General features: G+C 31.9%; 3 protein-coding genes across 3 annotated transcripts; 1 reads left to right on the plus strand and 2 right to left on the minus strand.

The window, feature by feature from the left end:
* Positions 1 to 240: 240 nt before the first annotated feature.
* Positions 241 to 765, minus strand: LOC121174581 (uncharacterized). Its single transcript, XM_041013964.1, has one exon. The coding sequence runs from the start codon at positions 750 to 752 to the stop codon at positions 288 to 290; it is 465 nt and encodes a 154-aa protein (XP_040869898.1). The 5' UTR covers positions 753 to 765; the 3' UTR covers positions 241 to 287.
* A 176-nt stretch (positions 766 to 941) lies between these two features.
* Positions 942 to 2,468, minus strand: LOC113001186 (uncharacterized). The gene has a single exon (XM_026127987.2). The coding sequence runs from the start codon at positions 2,466 to 2,468 to the stop codon at positions 942 to 944; it is 1,527 nt and encodes a 508-aa protein (XP_025983772.2).
* A 6,099-nt stretch (positions 2,469 to 8,567) lies between these two features.
* LOC100527068 (uncharacterized) lies at positions 8,568 to 11,415 on the plus strand. Its single transcript, NM_001251268.3, has 3 exons — positions 8,568 to 8,756; positions 9,760 to 9,814; positions 10,801 to 11,415. Exons 1-3 carry the CDS (start codon positions 8,670 to 8,672, stop codon positions 11,169 to 11,171), a joined length of 513 nt encoding a protein of 170 aa, NP_001238197.2. The 5' UTR covers positions 8,568 to 8,669; the 3' UTR covers positions 11,172 to 11,415.

Consider the following 11,415-nt stretch of genomic DNA (forward strand, 5'->3'; position numbering starts at 1 on the left):
CCTAAAATGTTGAAAATGTAGGACACGGACACGACTATATATATATATATAATTAAATAAAATAAAATTACATAAAATTAAATATGAGCGATATGCATAAAAGATCTAAATTGAAAATCAAGATTTATATATTCATCATCATCTCAAAAGAACTTTTCCTACGATAATGAGTCACAAAAAATACTAAGAGACCTCATTATACAATTTGTACGCTTTGTTTTTTTACAAAAAAAATTATAAAGCAAGATGATGAATTAGCAACTTCAAGTCTTCAAGAATTCCACAAACTAGCAATCATCATTGAAAAAGACACCCTCTAACTCTGGTTCATCTAAAGACAAACTAGCAATTTCAAGAATACCACAATCATCAAGTGACCCAAAATCATCTCCAGCTACATCCCACATTTTAGTTTCCTCTTGATGATATTGTGGAGTATTCCTTGAGAGAAGTCGTAGGTCGCTATGAAAAAATACTAAATCTTCAACTCGATGTGGTGTCATCTTGTTTCTCTTTAAAGAATGGATAAATGAATATGTACTCCAATTCCTTTCACAACAAGAAGATGAACAAGGTTGTGCAAGTAGCTTAAGGGCAATCTTTTGAAGTATTGGAGCATTAATGCCATGAACTAGCCACCAAGCTTTTGGATCCATTTGACCTCTATCATTTAAAGAATCAAGATCATCAAAACCTTCTCTTCCATCCGAGAAGTTGGCAAACTCAATATTCACTTTCCTCCTTACATCCATATCAAGAAAGAACCTCTTGAAACATTTTAATCTTTCACGAGTGAGTTCCATGTCTTGATTTGGAGGAACTCGATTAGAATCTTCACTTAACCATTCATGACTATAATATCTACAATTAAAAAGAAATATATACATGATTAAAATTTATGTAATTCTAAAAAAAATGTAAGTAAAAAAGTATAGAGTCAATTACCTAGGATTTAAAGAATGAGCTAAACAATGGAGAGGAGTGCTACTCTTAGTCCAACAGTCAATTAATATGGAGTGCACTACCTCATAAAAGGTTGATCCTTCACTCTCCTCCTTTCTCTCATATTGATATATGGCATTCTTCACCTTTTCAATCATTGAATCCCACATCTCATATACTAGATGGAGAGATGAAGCTTCTATATTCGTTCTTCTAAGAACATCATAGATAGGGCTAGTGAAAGAAAGAATATAATCAACCTTATCCCCCCATTTATCATCCAACAAAGTATCTTTCACAAATTTAGCCTTTGCAACATCATCTTCCTTATAAGAAGACCATTGGTCACTAATGACCATCTCTTGGAGTCCTTTCTTCAATTGCTTGAATCTCTTGAGCATTACAATAGTGGAGGCAAATCTTGTTGGAGCAATGGATAACAATTTCAATGAATTGAAAATTGATAGTCTCATAGAGTGACTCATGGCAAAGTTTTTCACAAACATTGCATCATCCGCAATTTGGGTGATCCTTGAACATTCTTCATAAGCAACATTATTTTTTTCTGTATTCTTGGCTGCACATATGTTCTCGAAAGCAAGATTTAATGTATGGACAACACATGGAGTCCAATAAATGGAAGGAAACTCAGCCTCAATTATTAAACCTGCTGCTTTACAAACGGTTGCATTATCCGTCACAATTTGCACAACATTTGAGTGCCCAACCTCCATAATTACCTCCCTCATATGTTTGGCAATGAAATCCTTGTCTTTGATCTCATTTGAACAATCAATGGCCTTTAAAAACATAGGTCCACTCTCTGTGACAACCATGAAATTAATAAGAGATCTTCTTTGCGGGTCACTCCATCCATCACTAACAATGCTCACACCCTTCTGGCTCCATGCATTTTTAATTGGTTGTAACAAATTCTCCACATGTCTTCTCTCGTTTTGAAGTAATGTTGTCCTTAATTTATTATAACCTGGAGGTTGGTATCCACTGATCTGATTGTTGGCAGCATAGGCAAATGCCTTCCTATAATGAGGATTTCTTGCTAAATGAAAAGGCAGCCCCGAAGAGTAAAACATCCTAGCAATTTCATGATCAAGTGTCTCTCTAGCTTGCAAATTAAAGGCATTTTCTACAGATGATGTCTTTCTCGTTTTTGGATCAACACCAAGAGTGTTTGTATCCATTTGGTGTTGAGTAGAAACCGGAGGCAATGACACATATTTTGTTTTTGACCTCTCCACCCTCAATGTAGCCTCATTGTCTATCTTCTTCAAATCTATAAGTTTGGCAACTGTTACCTTTTGACAAACTCTAACTCCCTTTCCTGTCATCTTCAACAAGTGTGCCCTCACTCTAGTGTAAGACCCATTAAAGGTAAAATCACAAATATTGCATTTTATCTCATAATTTCCACCACCAACTACACTTTTTATCTTTGTAACATAGGTCCATAAAGGTTTGGTATCATCATCTTGTTCTTTAGCTTGACTAGTACTAGAAGCACTCATCTCTACAACAATTTAAAAAAATAAAAAATTAATGTAAATAATTTCTAAATAAAAAACAAACAAAAAAAAAGCAATTTGTAATCAATGTTGACTGGGAATGTGAAAATAAATACGTTCCAAAAACATGTACATGACAAATACATAACAAATTTATCTCCAGATTAACTAAAAAGAATAATAAAGATTTAGAAGCTCCTCGTGCTGCATAGTTCATGTATGGTTTGTTTGAAATTTGAAATAAGATGGATAAATAATTAAATAGTGAAGTTGACTATTTCACAGCAAAAAAGGTAAATGCATTTAGAAGCTCCTCGACGTTGACGTATGTAGCAGTGGTCATATTCTAATGAATAAGTCTTTGTAAAGTGGTATGTGTGTGTGAGAGAGAGAGAGAAAACAACCTTTACAATAAAATAAAGTGGGATACTTTAAAGGCCTACATGCTTTTTACAATGAGAAGTTGCTTTTTACAATAAAATAAAGGTAAATGCATTTAGAAGGGAAAAGTGGTATGTGTGTGTGTGAGAGAGAGAAAACAGCCTTTACAATACAATAAAGTGGAATACTTTAAAGGCCTATGTGTTTTTTACAATGAGAAGTTTCTTTTTATAATAAAATAAAAAATGGAGAAACATGTAATACCCAGCGGATAACAGCCAAAGAGAGAGAATGTGTAAATGTTTAAAGAATAAAGTGGAACACCACAGTCCACACTAAACGAAAAACCAGAGGCATCAGGCAGCAAGAAAAGAAAAACCAAAGGCAGCAAGAAAAGAAAAACCAAAGAAGAAATAGGAAGCAAAGCTTACCTGCGCGGGGAAGGAAACCAATGCGGCAATGGAGGCGCTTGTGGGAAGAAGAAGGAGAAGACACAGAACGGCAGAAGAGGTATTTTTTTGTAAGCATTTTAAAATAAATAATAAAAAAACCTAAGGCTCTTAATGGGCCGCGACGCGCATGTCTACGTGGTGGGCTGCGTCCAACCAGAGGTGTCTTCCTGTTCAACCGCGTCCGGTGACGGCGGAGGCGACGGACACCGCGTCGCACCGGAGTCGTACGCGCATGCGTGTCTGGTGCGAGTCCGACGCGGGACACGCCGGTGATGAGCCGCGTCCGTGCTTCATAGGAAGCCACCTTCTCCGAGCTGGCGCACGATGCGGAAGCAGTTCTCGTTGATCCAAACATCACCTCCGCCGTTCACGGAGTCGTAAAGTGCGTTCAACCCAAACTTTGAGCTGACGTGTGAGGGGTGGAGCATTTCGGAGGCGAGGTTACGGCGTAGGGCGCGCGACGTGGTGCCGTAGGGGGCGGAGTTGATGTTGTGTTGGTTGTTGTTGACGATTTTTTCGATTGTTGGTATAGAGTTGAGAAGAATGCAGCGTAAATGATGAATTAGGGTGAGTGTTTTAGGGATTTTGAAATTGTGAGGAGTGAAAGACGGTTTTTTTACAAAACTGCCTTTGTATATAACTCAATTACTACGGTTTTTGAATAACCGTACTTAAACTCATAATATTAATGTGTTTAATTACAATACTACCATTATCTTATTTTCAAAGATGTTTATGGCCGACCGTAGTTATTAGCGCGTCGTAATAAACCATTATTTTAGTAGTGAAATTTAAGTGAGTCATGCCGAGACTTAGTAAGATTAAAGAGTATGTTATAATGGTTGGGGAAAACAATTCAGGTATGATTGAAAAATTACAAGTTGAAAGGGGGAACATGGATAACAACCTGTATTCAACAGGATTTTCTTGTGTCTACATGCCATGAAAAAGGTGAAGACCATTTATTGGCAACAAGGGCATATTACATGTTGCATTGCCATAGTTGAAGTGGAGAACAGAGACAGGTGGACTTTCTTTCTTCCACTTGTATATACAGACAATACAATGATTGGGGATGTAATGGAGGGCAAAAGGTTTGTCATAAATGATACACATGCAAAAGGTCTAGCCATTTATTGTTCAATTCTATTTTTCTAGTTCTTAATGCTTTGTGCTGAGTAACTTGAATTCTATCTTTCTTTAGGAACTTAACCAAAGCAATTGCTGATGTGTTTCGTAGAGCTCAGCACAGGTGTTGTTGGAGAGACCTAAGTAATAACTTCAGGGTCAAGTTCCCAGGAATGTTGCTATGAACCTTGTTTTGTAAGGCTGCAAGATCTTATAGCCAATGGGAGTACAAGAAATGGATAAAATAAAAAAGATTGATGTGAATTCTTATAAATGGTTGGCCAAGAAACTTGTATCAATGTGGTTTAGGCATCAATTTGATCCACTTACAAAGTCAGACCACACAAAAAACAACATGACAGAAAGCTTCAACTATTGGATTGGACAACTCAGAGGCAAGCAAGTCCGTTCTGATTTTAATTGAAGCACTTATGAAGAAAACCATGGGGAAAATACACAAAAGGTACTCTAAGAAGTTGTTTGGGAGAACAACATTTCTATAAATGCTTTGAAAAAACTGAATTCAGAAAGTGTAAAACTAATAGATATAGTTTAGTCCCTAGTAGTGAAATGGAATTTGTTATTCTCACCATTCTTAATTATAACATCATTTTAATTAATTCGTGTCCCTTAACAAAAATAATTAGTTTAATTAATCATATTAAATTTGTTAATTATTTGTAATATTATTCTAAAATTATCATTTTTTATCTCTCTCTATTTGATTGCTTCTCATTAATATTTTGAGAAAGAATAATTAAGGGTATGTAAAGAAAAAAAAAATCATTAATACATCTAAAAATTAAAAAAGAGACTAATAAAAAGGGATAAATAAATTTTTGAAAGAATCTTATAATTAAAGACGAAAAGTATTAATTTTGATGGAAAATGATTTATAGGGAACTTGAAAAAGAGCATCTATCTATGCAAATATTGAGAGACGGTAATTGATTAGTATCCATCCTATTATTAGTATGGAATTAATGTTTAAGACTGCCACTTGAACAACCCTATGAATCATGTTTTTACGACAGAAGTTGCTTTTAATTGGCTTATGCTGAGATAATTTACCCCGTTATTGATCTTAGAATGGCTGAAACTAATGAAATACTAGAGGATGTTGTGCTTCCTCCCCACCTAAAAAAACTACCAAGATGACCAAGAAAAAATAGGAGAAGACATGCAGGAAAAGGGACTCGAAGAGCTGGTATTGCCAAAAGATCTGCTAGCTACTGTGACTGTGAGGTGTGATTTTATAAGCAATTTGGATACAACAAAAGAACTTGTTAGAGGACACAATTGCAGGCGGCAGAACAAGGTCTGCAACAAATGAAAAAAGGTTAATTTCATTCCACACTCCCCATCACCAGGTTACACCATTTTATACTTGTTACAACCCTTAGTTGTTACATTATCGAGTATCATTTTTAATCTATTAATTATTTTATACGCTTGTGTTCATCATGTGATTTTCATTCCATAAAACAAACAACATTACAACCAGTAATCACCATACAATTTAGTCCATCAAGCCCTGGACATAACAGGCAACAACCACAAAGCATGAAAAATATCTACACAAACACCACATTGGTCACTGTCGCAAAAATACACAATTTTTCAATCTTTCAACCACCCTTTGTTTCAGACCTTCAACCTCAAATGTACGTGTTACATAACATAGTTTTTCAAAGGTCACAGTCCTCATCTCTAATAAAGCTTCACGCACATCTACCACCTTTTTAGCATAAATTCCATGCTTAATGCTTTCCTTTTTCATTCTCCTCCATTGGCTTGGCCTATTCAATGAACTTGCACAACCTTTCTCCGCATTTTTGTTGGGGCATCGAGCACCCGTGGTGACTCATAAGAATTGTCCTTCACTTTTTCACACTTTTTCATGGATCGCTGATGACTCATAAGATTTTTTTTTTATTTTTTCATAAATATAATTTACGATTTAATTTAAAATTAATGGTCTAAGAAGGAATGGAACTTGTGTCACCTGTATTATTAATAGAAAACTCAAATAAACTGAGTTAATAGACACATTATGTTATAAACAAATAGTGTCGTTATATATAACACTAAAATTTTTAATTTATATTTAATGTATATGTAAATTTACATAATAAATTTTGTGATGATTATTTTTTATATAATAATTAATTTATTTACATATATAAATTATAAATAAAAATGATAGGTTTAATAAGTATTTACATATGTAAAAAAATATCAAATTTAAGATTAGATTGGTGAAACAATTAATTTTTAATATTGTTATAAAAAATATAGAAACCAAAATTTAAGATATAATCTAAGTGTAAGTTTAAGATAATGATTTAGTAGTTATTAAAAATATTGAAACCAAAATTGTTATATATTTGATTTAGAAGTTATAAAAAATATTGAAACCAAAATTTTAAATTTAAGATATGATAAGGTTGTTAGTTTAAGATAATGATTGAAATCAAATTTAAAAATATATTACTTATTACTAAGATTATATTAGATTGATAAAATTAAGATTAGATTGGTGAAACAATTCTTTATCAATCTTGTTATAAAAAATATGGAAACTAAAATTTAAGATATAATCATATTGTTAGTTTAAGATAATGATTTAGTAGTTATACAAAATATATTAAAAAATATTGAAACCAAAATTTAAGATTTAAAACTTATTTATGAATCCATATGTTTTAATTATTTAAAATTATTTTTTTAGATTTTTTTATTCATTTAATTTATTTACAAAATTTGATAATTAAACAAATTTGATATTTAATTGAATGATGTATTTAAATTTTTTTTATAATGATTAAAAATTAAATAAATATGATATTTAATTGAATGATGTATTTAGATGTTTTTTATAGAAATTGATAATTAAATAAATTTGATATTTTTTACATATGTAAATACTTATTAAACCTATCATTTTTATTTATAATTTATATATGAAAACAAATTAATTATTATATAAAAAATAATCATCACAAAATTTATTATGTAAATTTACATATACATTAAATATAAATTAGAAATTTTAGTGTTATATATAGCGACATTATTTGTTTATAACAAAATGTGTATATTAACTCAGTTGGTTTGAGTTTCTATTAATAATGCAAGTGGTACAAGTTTGATTCTTTCTTGGACCATTAATTTTAAATTAAATCATAAATTATATTTTTGAAAAAAAAATAAAATAAAAATCTTATGAACCACGTACGGATTGACAATCCATCGTCCTTAATAGAAACAACTTACACTAAGTTATGAAAAATTTGCGAAAAAAATGACACTGTACAAATGAAAAAATATAGCTGCTATTTGTAACCGAAAATATCATAAGGGTATTTTTGGCATTTTGATAAGTTGCTGGGTGCCCCCAAGCAACTCCCAACCAGTAAAGATAGTGCCTTAGGCTCTGTTTGGTAATAAGAAAAAAAAATAGAATGAATAAAAATAATAAAATAGGTAAAATAAAAATAAAATAAAAATGAAGGTGTTTAGTTTTTTAGTATCTTCTGCGAGAGATAATATCATTTAAACCAAGTAGCATGTGGTAGTGAAGATTTTGATATTATTCTATAATAAGAATGTTTAAGAATTACCATAAAAAAATAGGAAAAAAGTAGGTAAGTTATTACTTCTTTTATCATAATAACTTATATAATTAATAGTTTAGAATTTAGATAAAACCAAAAGTGGATGTAAATAACAAATAAAAAATATATAAATAACTTAGTAGAAAGAGAGTTATATACAAGTAAATTTTTATACAATAATAATAATCTAAAATTATTTTAGATTGTAATTATCAATAAATAAATATTAAACTCATAACTTATATAATTAATAATTTTCTCAAAAAAACTAATATATTAATATAAAGATTTTTATATTACCAATTAATTAGAAATCACTTTAAATATTATTTTTAAACTAATTATTACATGAATTTAATTAAAGGGCATAAATAAAAAATACATTCAAAAGGGACAAATTAAATAAGAGAAAAGGAATAAATAAATAAATAAATAATGTAAGAATAATAAAACCAAAAGAGGTGATAAATAATGAATAAATAAAGAATTATGAGCGTGACGAAAAACTCCAGCTAAGAAGCACCGTTGTTCTCCATCACATCACGTTTGTGTTTGTTTTTTTCTTTCTTTCTCTTTATCTGAACGAAGGAGAGTGAAAGATCCTTTTTTGCGTTATTGGATCGAAAATGGATCAGATATTCAATAAGGTCGGATCCTATTGGTTCAACCAGAAAGCCTCCAGCCAGCTCAATTCCGTTGGTGATGACATCAATGTATGTACCCAATTCCACCCATTTGTTTTCCTTTTTCTTTCAAATTTCACTCTTTTTTTCATCATGGGAAATTGGGAATTTTTCAAATTGAAGTATAATAAGAACTATTTTTTATTGTTGTTAATTCTTTATGTGAATGAATGAAAAATGGGGATGAATACGGTTTGTGATCCTTCCAGGATCTGATAAAATAATGTGAAGATTATTAGCTTTTTAGATAGGTGCATGAAAAATCCTATGGAAATTGGAACCAAGCTGTTATGTAACTTATGTTACATTTGATCGAATTTTGGTTGGGTATAAATTTTGGATTCTACAATGGAAAATTGAAGCTATGAGGTATTGGTATGTTAAATGAGGATTGGATTATTTCAGCAAAAATATGTTAGGAGGGATAATAGAGTTTGAAGGTCTAGTAAGGGAAGGAGGAGAAGCTTTGTAACTTGGTTGTATAAGGCAATACAATTTTGTGTGAGAACATATTTCGAAGATCAATTTAAGATGCAGAAAGATGAAGCCTAAGAAGCTATGCTCTTACTTTTTTTAAGCAAGTTAGATGTAGTGCCACACACTATGCTAATGAATGTATAAATTATTTGAGTATATGCTTAAAATGAGTTTTAAGTTCAACTGTCAGGTGCTTGAAAGATTTTAACTAAATAAAGGCAAATGTGTTGGCTGGTTAATACCTTAATGGTTGTTGACTTAGCATCAAGTTTTTTGTGCTTTTGGTATTGGAGATGTCTTTGATATTATGAATAGTGGGAAGAAGAGGTGCAACTGGTAAGAGTTTAAACTTGATTTTCCCCCTTGCTGATAAATTGAAAGCAATTAGATAATCCATCTCTATCTTTGTTCTTGCTGTCAGATATAATGAATCATATCATGTGTTCAATTGTGAATGTTAATGTTTCTGCTAGTCTACAACAAATGTTCGTGAAGAATTATGATTGCTTGAGTAATTTCTATATTCTATATTGACACCTTTTCTTTTGATGATCAGTCGATGACAAACAGTATTGAAGGGGGAACCAAGTGGTTGGTCAACAAAATAAAAGGTACCTGTGCAATATTTAGGATTTCATTTTATTTATCTGCATGATTCCAAGTAAAGGAATTGATAGAAACTAGATCAAAACACACTTACACACTCAGTTATGGTGAATCTACTTTATTATAATGTGTATGCGGGTACTGACATCAATGTGGTATCAGTAGTTCGGTGCCTGTGTGGTAGATTTGCAATGGAAGACCAAGAACTGATAAAGGTAATAGGTAACACAGGGTATCCAAAAGACTCTGCACTGTCCCTCACTCTTCACTATCTTTTTCCTTAACCTCTTATCATTTCCCCTTTCCTTTATATATCCATACTGCTCATCAATCTTTCCCGTCCAGTTCTGTTGACTGCCTTACAATATGCTGCATTAATCATTCCCTTCCTTGTATCTCGTTTTCTCTTGATTACCTCTTGCAACCTGCTGCATTAACCTTTCCTTATATAATTTTTCTTATATGGTCTGTTATCTATACTTCTATGATTTGATAATAGAAATGATCTAAAGCTGTTTGACATTAATGATATGATGTAAAACCACCAATGCTCTGCTTTATTTCTCCACTTCCTGAAATGTCCATTGCTCAAGCACGTGATTTAAAATCACATGGTTCTATTTGACATATCACTGTTAGTATTTGTAGAATATCACATCTTTCTTTGTTGAAGGGCACATAAAATTATTGTCATTGTAGCTGTAGAATTTCAATTTGGAATTTTCACACGATAAAAAAGTGGAATTTGTGTTTGAAATCAGTAATTCAGTTTGCTCATAATCCTTGTATCTAATCGTTGTTTCATGAGTTAAAACTTGAAAATTTGTATGCTTGTTGACTCAGTGAATTAACAATTTTATTTTTATCAACAAGCATACAAATTTTTATCACACTTGGGGTCAGCAAATTAAATGAGAATGCCATTCCTCAATTTCCCGGTTAGTATTTTAATTAACATTACTTTTGAACTCTCACAAAAACCACTTTACAGGAAAAATGCAAAAGGCATTGCCAGAGTTACTAAAGGAGTACGATCTACCAATAGGAATCTTTCCTCGTGATGCAACAAACTATGAGTTCAATGAAGAGACAGGAAAGCTCGTTGTTTTCATTCCTCAAGTATGTGAAGTAGGCTACAAGGATTCATCAGTCTTGCGTTTCTTCACCACCGTGACCGGTTATATGGAGAAAGGAAAGTTAGCAGACATAGAAGGAATGAAGACCAAAGTGTTGATCTGGGTGAATGTGACGACAATTTTGTCAGAGGGATCGAAGCTCTATGTGACAGCTGGCATGAAGAAAAGAAGGAGTAGGGAAGCATATGAGGTTACAAGAGATGGTGTATGTGTAGATAAGTTCTAAAACTAATAGTTTTATAATCTGTAAAACCCCTCTGTCTGTTATTTTGATCTCCTTTTTCATGATTGTTTATTGCAAGTAGTGTTCAAATATGTACTTCAAATATTGCCCTTGTATTGGAATCTTGCAATTTGGCTAAAGTCCTTGTCGATGATCTAGGCTATGCTTGTATTTTAATTGGGAGACCTCCAGCATCTGTTCAAAAAGTAAAACTGAAAAAATCTCGATTGGTGTTGAGTTTGATTGT

This window comes from Glycine max, chromosome 3 (assembly GCF_000004515.6).
Source record: "Glycine max cultivar Williams 82 chromosome 3, Glycine_max_v4.0, whole genome shotgun sequence".
NCBI lineage: Eukaryota > Viridiplantae > Streptophyta > Magnoliopsida > Fabales > Fabaceae > Glycine > Glycine max.

Excerpts from the sequence above, each read along its gene's own strand:
- LOC113001186 (XM_026127987.2), bottom strand. The coding sequence starts at position 2,468 with ATGAGTGCTTCTAGTACTAGTCAAGCTAAAGAACAAGATGATGATACC.
- LOC121174581 (XM_041013964.1), bottom strand. The coding sequence starts at position 752 with ATGGATGTAAGGAGGAAAGTGAATATTGAGTTTGCCAACTTCTCGGAT.
- LOC100527068 (NM_001251268.3), top strand. The coding sequence starts at position 8,670 with ATGGATCAGATATTCAATAAGGTCGGATCCTATTGGTTCAACCAGAAA. Across the intron at positions 8,757-9,759 it reads CCGTTGGTGATGACATCAAT|TCGATGACAAACAGTATTGA; the intron begins GTATGTACCCAA and ends TTTGATGATCAG. Across the intron at positions 9,815-10,800 it reads GTTGGTCAACAAAATAAAAG|GAAAAATGCAAAAGGCATTG; the intron begins GTACCTGTGCAA and ends ACCACTTTACAG.